Genomic DNA, 17387 nt, shown 5'->3' with positions numbered 1-17387 from the left:
AATTATTCTCCGAGGATATCATCTCCTTCCTCTTTTCTCTCATCACTTAAGTTGCTTCTCTTATGCATTTCTGCATTTCATGATTATTAATACAATTTCAACTACAGTATCAGTTTAATAATTCAATTTATCTGTGCAAGTACCACTACTTAGACTCATCATTTACTGCAACATATTTAAACATGCAAAATATCGTCCATGTGTTCATATAGGTACAAATTGAACATATACTTTTGGTGTCATACTTACATTAACTACTCGTTCAATATGAAGAGAGTGAAAGCATTACATGTTGATGACATGGATGTCATTGTTGATCCTGGAATTGGATGGATGGAACTTAATGAGTATTTGGAGCCTTATGGTCTATTTTTTCACTTGATCCAGGTTAATTGAATATGCCCTAGTAATTCATTTTGTTTAGAAAATTTGATATCTAAGTATATTTTTTAAATAAGGTCTAATACTTGGCTCTAAGCTTTTTTTTGCTTAAGGCATATTGGTTCATTAATCATTAATGGTTATTAGACTTGATTTTGTTGTAAATATTGCCCAAAATGTATGGAATTAATATACAATATTTTTTTTCCAAAAAACTTTAAAGTTCTTATGCTATTAGGCATGACATGTTATTCTTACTAATTTGCAAATATAGAACTATTCGTGATAATGTGATCAGACTCAAGGTTTGTTTTAATCTCAGTTTTGGTCTCTAATGCATTGATGCGATGATATATTTATTCTGCTGATTGTATTTTTAGGTAGTTCTTACTAATGGAGATATTGTGAAGACTACATCTCGTGCTAGAAAGAGTGCTGCAGGATTTGTTATATTTGTATCTCTTTAAATATTAAATCAATATCAGTTGTAATTTGGAAAATGAAGAAGAAATATTACTCGCTTTGGAAGCAATTGACTTTCAGATTATCTAATCAAAGGTTTGAAATTTATACTTTTTAATGTTAAATTACCTTGTAATTATCTCTTTCTCTTTCATCTATTCTTTTTCATACAACAACAAAAACAACAACAAAACATTGTCCAACTAGGTGGGATCGTCTATATGGATCAAACGATGCCATTGAGCTCTATCATGTATTATGTCTACAGAGAGACCGTTTACATGTAGATCTTGTTTGACCACTTTATGGATGGTGTTCCTCTGCCTTTCACCCCTTGTCCATCTTCCATCTCATCCACTCTCCTGACTGGTGAAGCATGAGCATCTTATACCCATTTTCAGCTTATTTTCTAGTTAAATTTGTTAGAATATAGCAAGTTTAATTATGTTTTAGTGTTAAAATTCTCTTTGGATGCTACTTTGAATTTTTTGGTATTTTTATTATTTTAGGTAAAATTCGGATCAATTTGGCAAAATTTTGAGCAAAAAGAAAAAGAATTAAAGTTGACCTTTTGGGTACTAAACACCAAGCTGGCATTTAGCACCAACAACTCAGAATGGACTAGAGCGTTTCTACCACTTTAGGTGCTAAACGCCAAGCTAGCATTTAGCACCAGCAATTCAGACCACAATCACACTCTTGGAGCATCTTTTGTTGGATTTAGCTCTTAGTTATTTTCTTATCTTTTATTTTTGTAATTTTTATTTAAAATAAAATATTTTAGGTTTAGGATTTAATATTTTATTCTAGTTTCAAATCAAATTAGGATAGATATAAAAGGAAAAAGATTCACCCTTTGGGGGGATCTTCTCACTTTCGCACGTAAAACTTTTCAGAATCCTTTTTCTCTGTACGTCATAAGCCACTAAACCTCCTCGGTTAAAGTTAAGAGCTCTGTTTAATTCTATGGATTAAGACTATTATTTTTCTATTTTAATTAATGTATTGATTCAGTTTGAAGGACTTCTTTCATTCTTCATCTTATGGATCTGGGTAGAACGATAATATAACCCTTATTCTACATGTGTTCTTGTGATTCTCGACAAAGTGATGAGAGGATTTTTGTGTGGTCTAGAATTCACAAATGAAATCTCGTTGCAATATAATTTCTAAACCAACAATAATCCTTTCATACAAAAGATTGTTTGTCACAAGTAACAAACCCCTAAAATTAATAACCAAAGTATTCAAACCTCGGGTCGTTCTCCCTAGGAATTACAATAAAGTGTCTTGTTATTGGTTATGAGGTATATTTTAGGGTTTTGAGATGAGAGACAAGAAATGTAAATGACAAGGAAATAAACTAACAACTAAAAAGGCCTTGGCAATGGTTGGTGGTCAAGAATCTCTATCCTAATCACTAACCACAACTTGAGAATTGGCAAGGATCAATCCCACTAAGTCATCCTCTAACTAATAGTAAAGAAAAGTCAAGTGAGCTATATCAATCCTACTCCATAAGTCCTAAATCTCCACTAATTCAATTAGTGAGAACTAGAGTTAATGGATCCCAATCATCAATTACTTGGACATTAGTAACTCAAGAGTTCCTAATTTACCTTTCCAAGCCAAGAACACAAAATTCTACTCTAAAATCCAACCAAGCATTTTAGCAAACATGTGGAAGGCATAAAAGGAAAGTATAGTAAAATTGCAAGGAAAGTAAATCTACACTACTCAATTGCAAGGAATTAAACAATAACAAATCAAATCAAAAGGAACACAATTATTATGAATTACCTCAAATTGAATTGAAAGAAAAGAGAAGGAACAAGAGTAGATCTACAACAAAGCATAGAAACAACATAAACAAAATTACAACAAAAGAGTAGAAGAATGATGAATGTAACAACAAAGAATTGAGAGGTAGAAGAAGATGAAAGCATGAATTAAAACCTAGATCTAAGATTATTGAACTAAACCTAATCCTAATTCTAGAGAGAAGAGAGAGCTTCTCTCTCTAGAAACTACTTCTAACTAATCCTAATGATTCATAGTGATGAAAATGATCAAAAGATGTTGATTCCCTTCAAGCCTTGGTCCTTTTATGCATTTCTGGCGTCAAAGTTGGTTGTAACTGGGCCTCACAGCTTCTCAGAAATCGCTGGCCACGTTTTCTATTTAAAAATCATGTGCGGCCACCGACACGTATGCGTACAGTGCGCGTGTGCGTCCCTTGAGTTTTCGCGATCCACGCGTGCGCGTACAGTGCGTGTGCACGTGGATGATGCATCTCAAATCTTTGGCTTTTTCATGTGTTCTCCACTTTGTATGCTTTCTTCTTCACTCCCCTTGATCCATTCCTAGCCTTTCCAATCTGAAATCACTAACACACAAATCAAGGCATCTAGTGGAATCAAATATGAATCAAAATTAACCAATTAAGGACCTAGAAAGCATGTTTTCACACTTAAGCCCAAATTAGGAGACAATCATGAAACCATGCTATTTCATTGAATAAATGTGGGTAAAAGGTGATAAAATCCCCTAAATTAAGCACATGATAAACCCTAAAAATGGGGTTTATCACAGAGCTATCTCGCTTGAACAACAGCTTGAAAGCAATTTCTTCCTGAATTGCTAATTACTTGAACTAATCTGGATACGTGACATGTAATCCATTTAGCTTTGCGTAATTAGGGTTTTTGTGGCCATAAACTAGAATCGCTCTTGATCCTCTATTCTAAATCAAGTGACCAAGACATTGGCAGTTGAGTTGGATTAGAGGAGACTAAATCACTAAGATATTAGGGTTTGGTCAATTACAGTTTGCTGTGAAATGAACCTTTCATAATTAAAATAGTTGGTAAGAAAACTTAATACGGAAAAATCAACAACTCTGAAACGTTAAATGTTTTCTCTCATATATCTCACACTACTATTATTGTTTACTTTATAATTCTCCAAATTTATTATTTAATGTGTTTTACAACCATCAAAACACAAACTCTCTGCTTGCCTGACTAAGAGAGTCATTCGACCATTGTTGCTTAGTCCATCAATCCAAGTGGATCGATCCTCACTCACCTGAGGTATTACTTGATCCGACCTGGTGCATTTGCCGGTTAGTTTGTGGGTCTTCAAAAATCCGCATCAACTGGGTGCTGTGTCAGTCTTCTTCTCACATGTCCAAACCACTTGAGATGCGATTCTACCATCTTTTTCCACAATAGGTGCTACTCCAATTCTCTCTCTCTCTCTCTCTCTCTCTCTCTCTCTCTCTCTCTCTTATATCTCCATTCCTTATACTATCTAATCGTATATGACAAGTTATCCATCTCAACATCTTCATCTTTCCCACACTTAACTTATGTTTGTGTTCTCCTTTAGCCGCCCAACACTCTGTACCAAAGCATAGCTAGTCTGATAGTAGTGCGATCGAATTTACCTTTAAGTTTTAAAGGAACTTTTTTGCCACATATAAAACCAGACACACTCTGCCATTTTGACCAACCAACTTGAATCCTATGATTTACATCCTGTTCAATCTCTCTATTATCCTGTATGATTCACACAAGATACTTAAAACTTTTAACTTTTCGTAGGATATTTTCTCCAATCTTCACCTCTGTATTAGAGTTTTTTCTTCGGCGGCCGAACTTACATTCCATATATTCTATCTTGCTACGGCTTATGCACAAACCATGCACTTCTAGAGCTTCTCTCCATAAATTCACCTTCTTATTTAGGTCTTCCCTTGACTCTCTCATAAGGACGATATCATTCATGTACCATGGCACAGGCTCTTGAATATACTCTGCGAGTACTTCCAAAACTAATATGAAAAGGTATGGACTTAAAGATGATTCCTGGTGTAATCCTATACTTATAGAAAATTCCTTTGTCACACCACCTTGAGTCTTCACATTAGTTGTATCCCATCATACATGTCTTTAATTGCACGAATATATGCGATCATTACTCTCTTTCTTTCCAAAACCTTCCATAAGATCTCCCTTGGCACACTATCATATGCTTTTTTTCAAATCAATAAGCACCATATGTAGATCCCTTTTATTACTACGATACTTCTCCATCATCCTTCTTAACAAGTATGTAGCATCAGTAGTGGATCTGCCTGACATAAAACCAAATTGGTTATCTGTTACTTGTGTCTCTTGTCTCGGCCTCCGTTCTATCACCCTTTTCCATAACTTTATAGTATGGCTCATGAGCTTGATCTCTTTATAGTTTTTGCAACTCTGTATATCCCCCTTATTCTTGTAGATAGGTACCAAGATACTCTTTCTCCACTCATCTGGCATCTTTTTTGACATTAAAATCTAATTAAAAAGCGTGGTTAACTATTTGATATTCTTTTCTCCAAGGCCATCAAAACTTCAATCAGAATATTATCAGGTCCTATTGCCCTACCATTTTTCATCCGCTTTAGAGCCCCTTTTACCTCAAATTCTCGAATCCTTAAATTTTCTCTAGAATAGTGAAAGGCGATTACAAAATGATAAAACGTCGTGATCATGATCGAAGTATATAGACGTATCATATTGAGTGTGGGTAAACATGTATAAAGCAAGGTTCTAAAAACCGGACCGGTCATCGAACCGTTCTAGTTACTAATAAACTGGTTCATAGATCCAATCGGTTAACTGTGATCTAACCGAAAAAATTGTTTTATAATAAAATAATAAATAAATTATAAATAAATATAGTCTAACATAAATTTTAAAATATCTTTTAAATATAAAATACCTCATCAACCAAAATCTAATATAACCTTTAAACTGAAACAACGAACGGTTATACATTGCTGCCAAATTTTAATTTTTTAATTTAGTCCCCTTAAAATTTTATTTTAGTCTTATTTTTTAATTTTTTTATACGGCCCCCAAATTTTAATTTTTTACATGTAAATTACATGTGAATTTCAATTTAGCCCCTTAAAATTTTATTTTAGTCTTATTTTATTGTATAAATATTTTTGGCCTCCCTTTAATATAACATCTAGCTTCGCCCCAGATAACGACCTAATACAATATTATTATCCTTCAATAAAAATTATTACTAAAAACATAACTGCTTTGTTTCATTTTATGTATAAAAAAGTAAGACATATATCTTCGACAAATACAATACTAACTTAAGTATTAGAATATTTTTTACAGATACACTTTTCCCTTTATTTCATCCACAATGAGATATACTCTCTAAACAAAAAACTCGAACACTCAAGTCACCAGCTCGAAATTGAGGATTACAGTTCGGTGCCAAATGTTGAAAGACGAGTTACATTCAGTCCACTCACACAAGAACAATTTTAAATATAAAATATATTTTTATTATTTTCGGTGATAGAATTCAAGTGATTGCATATCTTCTATCCTCATTATCACTTTATTAATATATAACATTAGTTGTTCTAATGTTAACTTTATTAATTAATATCATTGTCATTTTATTAATGAAATCAATTAAAAGTATACTTTTACTCTTCTGATCTAAATTTCAAGCATTTTAATGGGATGATTTCAAAAGAGGCGCTTAATTTTTAATGCGTATTCAATAGTTTTTTTTTTTTGCACAATATCTTTTAATTTGATAAAACAAAAATTAATTTGTTGTGAATTTAAATTTTATTTAAAAATTTATTATTTATCAATAAATTATTGTATATATAAAATATAATTTAAATCTCTAACTTACGTAAACAGATAAGTAAGCTAATGATAAACTCTATTTTATCATTTTGAATTATGTTAAAAGATATAAAATTTATCAGCTTTAATTAATTGAGTTTTTTCAAATCTTACTTCTGATGAAGTTGTATATAAAAAATATATTTTTTGTGTTTTTAATTATTAATTTTTTAACCTCTTAATATGCCATTTGATGTAATGATAAAATTTCTTCAAATATTTTAGGATTAAAGTGCATCAATGACTTCAAAGGATCGAAAAGAATGGAACAAAGAAATAAATTCGTAAAATAATTTAAAAATGTAGCTATCTCTATCTAAAATCTCACTTAAGAACAATTTTTTTGCTTAAACGAGATTTTATCGTTTAAACGAGATTCTCACACAAGCACAATTTTTTTTGGTTTAAGCGCAATTCTCACATAAACGAGATTTTTTAGTGTGTATAAGGTTAGTTTCACTCATATAAATTCACATTTTGGGCTCTCTCAGACCCCAACAACTATATAAGATTATATTTTGATGCCAAGACTTGGGGGGAGAAATAGACAGTTAGACCATACTAATATGTTATGAATTTGATGATTTTTAGAAATGAATTTCATGTTTTATGTTTTATTTATGTTTATTTGAGTTGTTAGTGTTAAATTTTAATAGTGGATAGTTGTAAATTTTATTAATTCTTGTAATTTATGCTATTTTATTTTTATGTATATCAACTGTTTGATGAAATATTTATATTAGTTATGGAGTAGATTTTTTCTTTCTTGTTGTGGGATTGAAAAATTGGATGACCTTGAGTCATTAATGTTTAATTTTGATTAGTAATTTAGAATTGTATTATTCTCCACATACAAGTCATTTTTCGATACAAGTCTATACAAGTCATTTATATTCATGCGCACACATTTTTTCTTCGTGCCGTTACTGCACGTTCTTTTTCTTATTTTTGCTGCACGTTCGTTATTTTTCTCTTTCATTATGGTTGTCACCAACACCACTTCCTCTTCCTCCTCCCCTTCTTCCTTCTTTTTTCATTAGAATTTCTTCTCCTCCTTCTTTTTCTTCCTTCTCCTCCATTATCAGTTATCTCTTTGTTGAAGATAATGAATAATTCAAGTTCAGATTGTTAATTAAACCAGAATAAAATTAATTATTGTTTTGAATCCAATCAAGTGGTTGAGGTGTAGTTCAATTCTAGTTAATGTTTTCGTTAGTAGTTTATGATTCTGTAGGTGAATAATATTTTTATTTGTGAAAATTGTTATTGGTTTGAATTGAATGTAATGTAAAAGTTTTGCATTAGAGGAAATATTTTTTTATTTGCAGCAAATTTGGGTATCGCATGAAGATATTTGGGTGTAACACGAAGATATTTGAGTGTATTGTTTAAGAATTTTTGGTGTATGTGTGCAGATAAGTTCTGCATAATTCAAAACTCTTCTTCTTCCTGCTCTTCATCTTCTGCTGCTTCTTCTTCTTCTTTTTCATCATCATCATCATTATCTTCTTTTTTCTTATTCATCTTTTTTTTTTCTTGTTTTATCTTCTCATGTTTCTTCTTGTTTTACTCTCTTAACAAGAATAAAAACAAAAAAATCAAACAAAGAAGAAGAAGAAACACATAATGGTAAAAAATTACTTGGAAGAGGATGAACTTACATTTATTCAACTAAAAAAAAGAAATAAATAAGAAAAAAAAGAAGAAAAAAATATATTAGAGAAAATATTTTTCTGTATTTGTAGCAAATTTGGGTGTAACACGAAGATATTAGGGTGTAATACGAAGATATTTGAATGTATTGTTTAAGAATTTTCTGTGTATGTATGTTGATAAGTTTTTCATAATTCAAAATTCTTCCTCTTCTCCCTCCTAATCTTCTACTGCTGCTTCTTCTTTTTTTTATCATCATCACCATTTTTTTCTTTTTTCTTATTCTTTTTTTCTTTTTTATTTTATTTTCTCAAGTTTCTTTTTATTTTATTCTCTTGACAAGAATAAAAATAAAAAAATCAAACAAAGAAAAAGAAAAAAACACATAATGTTGCAAAATTACTTGAAAGATAATGAACTTACATTCATTCCACTAAAAGAAAGAAAGAAATAAGGGAAAAAAAAGAAGAAAAATGCAGTATTAGATGAAATATTTTTTTTATATTTGCAGCAAATTTGGGTGTACGTAACACAAAAATATTTGGGTGTAACTCGAAGATATTATTTGAGTGTATTGTTTAAAAATTTTCAGTATACATGTGATGATAATTATCATGTTTGTGATTAGTTATAAGGATAGTGATTCTTAACCATAAACCCTAGCTAAGACTCTTTTAGCATTTAAATCTCATTTCTTTTATTAGTTCATGCATTATCTTAATCATTTCTAATTTAATTTAATATTTTTAATTGTTGTCCCTTTTATTCTCAAGTTCACTTAATCAGTCATTTATTTATTTATTGATTTTATTTTTTTGCAACTTAGTTATTAATTTTTTTTTTATTTTTAGTCAATTTATATTTTTGTAATTGCTATCAACATTTTTGTATTCTCATAGCCAATTCTAATGCCCATTGCAAGTCTAAGAAAATTAAAATGACCTGAATCTAAATTTTTGATTATTATTTTAAACTTTATAACATTTTTACCAAATTTTGATAATATTAAATTCTGATTTAAAATTATATCTACAACGAATTTTAAACTTTTAAATTTATAAATTTTTAAACTGATGGGTTAGAAAAGCCATCCAATGTCTCCTTTCGAGATAAAGTTATTGGTGCAGAAAAGTCTAAGGCCTTTGCATTAGTAGGGTCTTTATCTGGGGATGGTATCGCGACGGTCACAGGTAAACAGGGTGATTCTCGTCCACCAAGTGTCAATTTTACCAAGGAGGCAAAGAGCTGTCTGGCTGAACCTTATAAGGAAGCCATCGTGATCAAGGTGCTGGATAAGCATTATGGCTACACGGCTCTCATGCATAAGCTTCGGATAGTATGGCGCATCAAAGGAGGGTTTGATTTGTTGGATGTGGGGTTTGGATATTTTTTGGTTAAATTTGATATTGCTGCAGATCGTGAGAAAGTCATTCTTGGTGGCCCGTGGTTGATAGACGGTCACTATGTTGCAGTAAAGCCATGGGATGTGGATTTTAGGCCATGCGAAAAATCCTTTGGATCAACGCTGGTATGGATTCGAGTCTCGGGACTTCCAATTTGGTGCTACCAGGAACAAGCAATGCTGTGAATTGCTTCTGCAATAGGGATTCCGGTGAAAGTAGATTTGGCCACTAAGCTTGCAGAAAGAGGAAAGTATGCCTGAGCTTGTGTTCAAATTAATCTTGAGTTGCCTGTAATTAAACATATTATAGTGGAGGGCGTGACTTATGAAGTGGAGTATGAGAGTTTACAGTTGATTTGTGCTACTTGTGCACGGTATGGGCATGATAAATCGTTGTGCATGGAGAATGAGTCCTTGGAAGGAAACGGAAATTCCTTTGGTGATGGAAAAAATAATGAATCCCCGACACTAGTGCCACACAACAATCATGAGATTCAAAAAGAGACTGAATCAGAAGCTCGTGATTTAGGTGAGAATCCTCGTAATTTGTGTGAGAAATTAGGAGTTGTTAAAGGGAAGGATGTGGTCATGGAATCATTGGCTCCTCACGTGCCTGATGGTTCTGAGTCAAGAAGCAGAGTCTTTCTATAAAAGCTTATTCTGTCATTTGGATGATGTTGATTTGGGTTGCCTTGGTGATGTGCCTCTTCCTTCTCTAAATGAGGAAGCTTGCAATAATCTTACGACACCAGTTACTATGGAGGAAGCCAGAACAGCTGTTTTTCACATGAACTCTTTTAAAGCTCCGGGTCTTGATGGATTTCAAGCTTTCTTCTTCAAAGAATATTGGGAGATCATTGGTCTTGATGTTTGGAAGATGGTTAAGCAGGCATTCTCCGGTGTTACTCTTGATCCGAGAATGTTGGAGACTTTACTGGTTCTCATTCCAAAGGTTGAATCACCGGTATCTATGAAAGATTTCAGGCCGATTAGTCTCTGCAATGTAGTTTACAAGATCATCACGAAGGTCCTTGTTAATAGGCTTCGTCCTCATCTTGCGGATATTGTTGGCCCGCTTCAAGGAGGATTTATTCCAGGACGAGGAACTCCTGACAACATCATTATTGCTCAAGAAGTCCTCCACTTTATGAAGAAGACTAAATCAAAGAAAGGCACACTGGCCTTTAAGATTGATCTGGAGAAGGCTTATGACAGAGTTGACTGGAGGTTTTTAGCTCATACCCTTAAGAGTTTTGGTTTTCCTATTCCTACACTTAATTTGATTATGAATTGTGTCACTGCTTCTTCTTTATCTATTCTTTGGAATGGGAGTCGTCTGAATGGCTTTATTCCTAGTCGAGGTCTTAGACAAGGAGACCCTATGTCACCCTATCTTTTTGTGTTGTGTATGGAGCGATTGGCATGCTTTATTAGTCATCAGGTTGATTTGGGCTTGTGGGAGCCGGTTGCTATTTCTAGAGGGGGACCAAGAATATCCCACTTAATGTTTGTGGATGACTTGCTTCTATTCTGTAAAGCTACAAAGAGACAAGTGCAAAATGTGATGTTGGTTTTAGAGACTTTTTGCAAAGCATCTGGGATGAAGATTAATGTGGAGAAGTCTAAAGTGCTTTGCTTTAAGAATGTCTCTGTAACAAGGAAAGAGATTTTCACTGGGATATCCTCTATCAGATTTATCCAGGACTTGGGCAAGTATCTTGGAGATACCCTTAGCCATTCTAGGGTGACTCGTTCAGCTTTCAATGGTGTCCTGGATAAGGTTCGGAGTAGGCTAGCAAGCTGGAAACGGAGTTTACTCAATCGGGCTGGTAGACTCTTCTTGGTTAATTCTGTTGCCGCCGCTATTCCCACGTATCAGATGCAGGTCTCTATTTTTCCCAAAGGAATCATTAGTAAATTGGAGTCTATGATGAGGAATTTTCTTTGGAAAGGACAAGTTGATGGAAGAGGATTGAATCTTATTAGTTGGAAGGTACTAGTTACTCCAAAAAAATATGGAGGTTTGGGATTAGAGATCCTTATTGTGTAAATATTGCTCTTCTTGGGAAGCTAGTTTGGACTTTTTTCCAGCAGCCAAACAAGCTATGGGTCCAATTGTTGGATGCCAAGTACCGATCATCTCTATATGACTGTTTTAGTTATCCTAAGAACAAGGACTCTCCCATTTGGAGGTGTCTTTGCAAGGCTTGGGAAGTGTTGAAGGATGGGTTTGCTTGGTGTATTGGAGATTTGAACCAGAATTTTTGGTTTTCTAGCTGGAGGAGAGAAGGACGGTTATCTAATGAGATGGATTATGTTCACATTTCTGATTCGAATCTCCGGATACAAGATATTTGGTCGGTTGGTAGGTGGCATTTGGATACTCTTTATTCTCCTTTATCTCAAAATCTGAAAGGTAATATTCTCTCTTACAATCCAGATGAACAAGCAGGTCCGGAAGTGGGTTGGTATTGGAGTGGGTCTGCTACCAAAGTCTATAACTCACGCAATGGTTACTTGTGGTTGTGTAAGCAACTGTTTGGTTGGGAGGAGCGGGAGAATTGGCTTTGGCTTTGGCGTCAGCTTGTTCCGGAAAAGCATAAGTTTTTGGCTTGGTTGTGTCTTAAGGAGGCTCTTCCTACTGCAAGTTTTCGCTTTAGAAGAGGGATGTCGTCATCGGATAGGTGTCCAAGATGTCTTTCTAGCCAGGAATCGGTTTTACATTGTATTCGGGATTGTCCAAAAGCTCAGCTTGTCTGGCATAGGTTGGATATTTCTTGTCATCCTTTGGATTTGAAGAACTGGTTCTTGTATCATAGCAGAGAGCATCCGTTCAAGTTCTTTTCGGGACTTTGGTGGATATGGCGAGCAAGGAATAATGACATATTTAATCCCATGAAACTTGGCCTCCGGAAAAAGTGATTTGTCTGGCATTAACTTCAGAAAAGGAGCTTAGGAATATTTTTGAATTACAACGTATGTCCCTTCCCTCTACTCTAAATGGTTTTTGGAATTCCCCATCTATTGGTACTTTTAAGATTAATTGTGATGCTAGTTATTTTGGTTCGGGTGATAGTGTTGGTTTTGCTTATGTTATTAGAGATTGTAATGGGAGTTGGCAAAGGGGGTGTTTGGGAATGATTGAGAGTAATAGTATTCTTCAAGGAGAATTGTTTGCTATTTGGAGATGATATCTCTTAGCTTGGGATGTGGGTCAACGAGATGTTATTTGTGAGACGGATTGTGTGGAAGCATTTAATCTTGTTACTCAAGATGGTTTTGGGTTTATTGATCCATTGGTGCTCAAAATAAGAGATATCATGCATTGGAATTGGCGTGTTGACTTTCGTTTGATTATGAGAGATGCAAACACGGTGGCAGATACTATGGCAAAGATGGCGATGAAGTTACAACTTTCGCATGTGGAGCTTCTTTCACCTTGGGAAGAGTTTAAGAGTAGTCTTAAACGGGACTGCCCCTCTATTTAAGCAGTTCCTTGTTTTATTTGTTTTATTTTTCTTTGTTTAATTTATTTCAGTCACAAAAAAAAATTATATAAATGTATTGAATGTTGGGTTATGTGCAAGTCAATCTCCAGATATCTTCTTAAATATGCACTATTTTTATTAATAATAATGAATTTAATTATCATATGTTATAAAGACACAAGTTACGATTATTATTATTATTAAAAAAGTTAAATTTTTTATTTTAATAAATACATAAAAATTATATTTGAAAATTTGATTTTGTACATTTTTTATAAAATTTTTTAATTAGTATAGAATTATAATTTATGAAAAATAACTTTCGTCAAAATAACAAGTTGCATATATAATAGTAATAAGGGATCGATTTTCCATATTTTTTAAAAGAGGAGTGCTAGAGACTATTTTATGAGTTGTAATCATTAATTAATTATCAATAATATTTTTAATAGCGTAAAATTTTATCTAATAATAAAAAATTACTTATTTTTTTACTAGCTAAACGATAATTAAATTCTAATAAAAGTGCTGCCCATCAATTTTCTCTTTCTAAAATACAGGATTAAAAGTGCTATGCTAGCTTTATAATTAAAAAGAAGAAAGAGAAGTGAAGTCTTTATTATAATGTTGGCAATAATAATGATATTTGAACTCAAACGTTTGAATTAAAATTCGGGTACTATATCACATTATATTTTGTATATACACTAACATTATATTTTAACGGTAACGTAGGGATAATAATTAAAATGATCTTATTTAATTTAATATTTTATATTTTTATATATATAAAATTTATAATTATATATTTATTATATATAAAATAAAAAAGTCTAGGAGTCATCATTTTTGTATATTAAAATCTGATAAGTACTTAATTAGTAAAAAAAGTGAATAATTTTACATTATTAAATGTAATCTTATACCATTAAAAACATTAATAATGACTAATTAATGACTATAAATTACAAAATTTACTGACCTCCTAATATTTTTCATATAAAATTATACAATTATTTTAAAAATAATTAATAAATACTAAATAAAATATTTTTAAAATTTGAAAGTGTTTCTATTATTTTTTAAATATTATTGATAGTTTAATTTCCACTATGATACAAAATAATGACGAGCGAAGTTAGAGGGTTAATAGCAATTCGAAATTGAGAAAGTATATAGGGGTCAACTATAGCTCTAGTCAACTCGACTAACTCCCCTTTAATTTTGATTTTAAAATTAAAAAAAAATTTTAAATTTTGTGTACTTTGTATATCTGCTTACATACAATCCTAAGCTACAAATCACTCGTAGTATGCATTTTTGTCCTCTCTTCCACTCTTCTTCTCATTCGTTGTACATTTGACGTCTGCCTCCTCCTACCTATCGCGTCACCGTCGTGTCTTTCATTTACCACTCTCGTCGTGTGAGTCGCTTCCTCTCTGCCCCTCCATCGCGTGCAGCCGCCTCTCCCTGATCGTTTTTCCTCTGCGTTGATTTTTAACGTCGAGACGCGCAACTCTCTGTGCAACGTATTGTCGGTACGATTGGTCCCTCTCCATCGTGGAGCTCTTCCTGCATCGTCATCATTGTCGTCGTGGAGCTCTTTTTGCTCTTCTTTTTTTAGATGATTCCTTTTACTAATTTTAGATATTTTTTTCTTAAATTTTGGATATTTTTTTCTTGTGTTTTGGATAATTTTTTATTAGTTTTAGATATTTCTTTCTTTTACGTTCGGATATTTTTTCTTGTAATTTGGATGTTTTTTCTTTTTGGATGATTTTTTTAATTTAGATATTTTTTTCTAGTTTTAGATGTTATTTTTATTAGGAATTCTTTTAAAAAAAATTGAATATCTCATTTTTGTTAGGTTATCGATATTTTTTTCAGGTTTTGAATATTTTTTATTAAAAATTTTTAAAATAAAATTTTAAAATAACTTTTGAAATTTTTAAAATGATTTGTTAAAACATGTGCGGCTGGTTTTTTTTTTTTCAAATTTTCTCTGAGTAATAGTGAAACGTGGGCTGTTTTTTTTTTTTTCAAATAACAGTGAAAAGTGAAAATAAGGTTAGATTTTTAAAAGGTTGCGAGATATTTTTTTTATTGAATCTTTTGTAATAATCTACGTTGTAATTGCTGGTATTCTAGTTGATTACCTAACAAAATTATTTTAAATTATATTAGTTAATATTTTTTAACAGTTCAATATTTTTAGTCTAACAATTTAATATTATACTTTTTAATTAATATTTTAAAATACTACTATTGACTGTTAATTGAAAATAATAAATTTATGTAGTATTGCTTATGAATTATATATTAAGATGGAAATGTTTAAAGCAGAAATTCAGTGCAGTCAATTTTATATAAAATTAATAGTTCAGGATCGTTAAATGAAAATATAATCCAATCAGTTAAATTATTTAACCGTTTTCAACTATAAGGTAAAGTTGATTATACATTAATTTTCCGGTGTTTAAATATTCAACCAAAACTTTTTGGTTCACCTGTCGTTATTGTTGTTTATATAAAGTGAAATATTGATGCACGAAACCCATTATGGTAGCTAGCTAACCTTTTCGAACCATTATTACATATCATGGAGATAGCATGGGATATACATGCTCCAAGTTATATTACAACTTTAATTTTGAGAAAAATCTAACTCATCATCACACATGAGAAACCAAAAAGAGAGAAAACTCATGAGGTTCATGAAGGCACCCTTCAGGTTGCTAATCAAGGCAAGGGACATGTACGTACAAGGCATGACCGATTGCTCCGCCAGCAGCCACTTCGCCTACGTGGACGCCGCCATGGGGTGCCCTACCGGCCAGCTCTGCCCTCTCCCTAGAAGCTTCAGTGTTAATTCATCGGCCCGGTTGAGCGCCAGTGATGACCACGATCTCTTCATGGCTGCTGCTTCCCTTAGGAGACAGGAACGCAGCGGTAATGGCAATAGGAATGAACACCGTGTTGTTGGGCGTTTAGGGGCCAGGAAAGTGCATGGCCGTTGTAGCATGACGATTGGACGGATTGATGAGGACGAGGCGTGTGACTTTTCCGGAGAAGATTTGGAGGTCAAGCAGCATGTCTTTCCCCGAAGCAAAAGTTACGCTGCTTGGAGAGGAAGGGCCGTAGGGATCTTCTAAAGTTCTAATGAACAACATAAATGTAAGGGCAAAAAGTGGGAATGGGATACTCTCAATTGTTAAAAAAAAAATTGAAAGATTAAAATGTGATTTTTAATCTTTTATTATTTTTTTTTATATTTTTTCTTGATCTACTTATAAAATTAGTGATGAGAAATTACATTTTACTTCTTTAATTATTAAAAAGAAAATTGAAAGCATCCATTCCCACAAAAGTGAGCTTATTTTCTCTTATATATTAATCTTTAATTTCTCTCCTAATTAAAATATCTGTTACTTTAAATTTTGGTAAATGAATAATTTGATAAATGTAAACATAATTTTAATATAATAAAGTTTTAAAATGACATATTTTAAACGGAGAGAATATATATAATGATCTATGTTCTTTTTTATATAATTTTTTTAATTTTTTTTTTTACAATTGATTTGATGTATTTAGCTTTATTGTTGGCTGAATTTATTCCTGAGATCTGAGAGACAAGGTTACAACTTACAGCCAAATGCATTTGTGCCCCTTTTTATGAGCAATGGCCACCCAAAATTATTGTAGTTAATTACATGTTAAATTCTTGTTTTTTTTTTTTTTTATTGAGTTCTAGTTCTAGACGAGAAATGGCCTCCCAAAATTGTTGTAGTTACTTGTTAAATCCTTTTTTTATTGAGTTCTAGACGAGCAAACCGAACCGGCCAAAATTACCACTACAAGAGACAATATTTTTTTGAAGAGAAAAAGTTTGCTGTAAAATATTACTTTTGCTGCAATAGAAAAGTTTTCGCAACAAAAAATATATAATTGTTGTATGTTTTATTAGAATTTGTTGCCAAAAGTAATTGGAGTCCATTTTTTATTTGTTGTTAACGATTTAGATTTTGTATCAAAATAGTTTGTTGTTAAATTACTCTCAATAGTAAAAAAAAGTTTGCTGCAAAAAATTTTAATTTTAGCAACCAAATTTTGTTGATGCAAAAATCAGATTAGCTAACTATTATAATATCTTTGGAAGAACATAATGTCGCTGCAAAGTTATTATTATTGTCGTCGTCGAATAAAATGAATAAAAAATATACATAACAAAAATCTCAAGCTCAAATACCATAAAATACTTTGTAATGGAATAAATATTGTTACACT

The 17387-nt window shown here is 32.1% G+C and overlaps 1 protein-coding gene across 1 annotated transcript; it reads left to right on the top strand.

Moving 5' to 3' along the window:
- Window positions 1-15434: 15434 nt before the first annotated feature.
- Window positions 15435-16767, top strand: LOC130932203 (uncharacterized). Its single transcript, XM_057885879.1, has one exon. It carries the CDS (start codon window positions 15779-15781, stop codon window positions 16250-16252), a length of 474 nt encoding a protein of 157 aa, XP_057741862.1. The 5' UTR covers window positions 15435-15778; the 3' UTR covers window positions 16253-16767.
- The last annotated feature ends 620 nt before the right edge of the window (window positions 16768-17387 follow it).

This window comes from Arachis stenosperma, chromosome 1, assembly GCF_014773155.1.
Source record: "Arachis stenosperma cultivar V10309 chromosome 1, arast.V10309.gnm1.PFL2, whole genome shotgun sequence".
Taxonomy (NCBI): Eukaryota; Viridiplantae; Streptophyta; class Magnoliopsida; order Fabales; family Fabaceae; genus Arachis; species Arachis stenosperma.
The sequence above is the reverse complement of the archived record's forward strand: the minus strand, read 5'-3'. Positions and strand labels throughout refer to the sequence as shown.

Excerpts from the sequence above, each read along its gene's own strand:
- LOC130932203 (XM_057885879.1), top strand. The coding sequence starts at position 15,779 with ATGAGAAACCAAAAAGAGAGAAAACTCATGAGGTTCATGAAGGCACCC.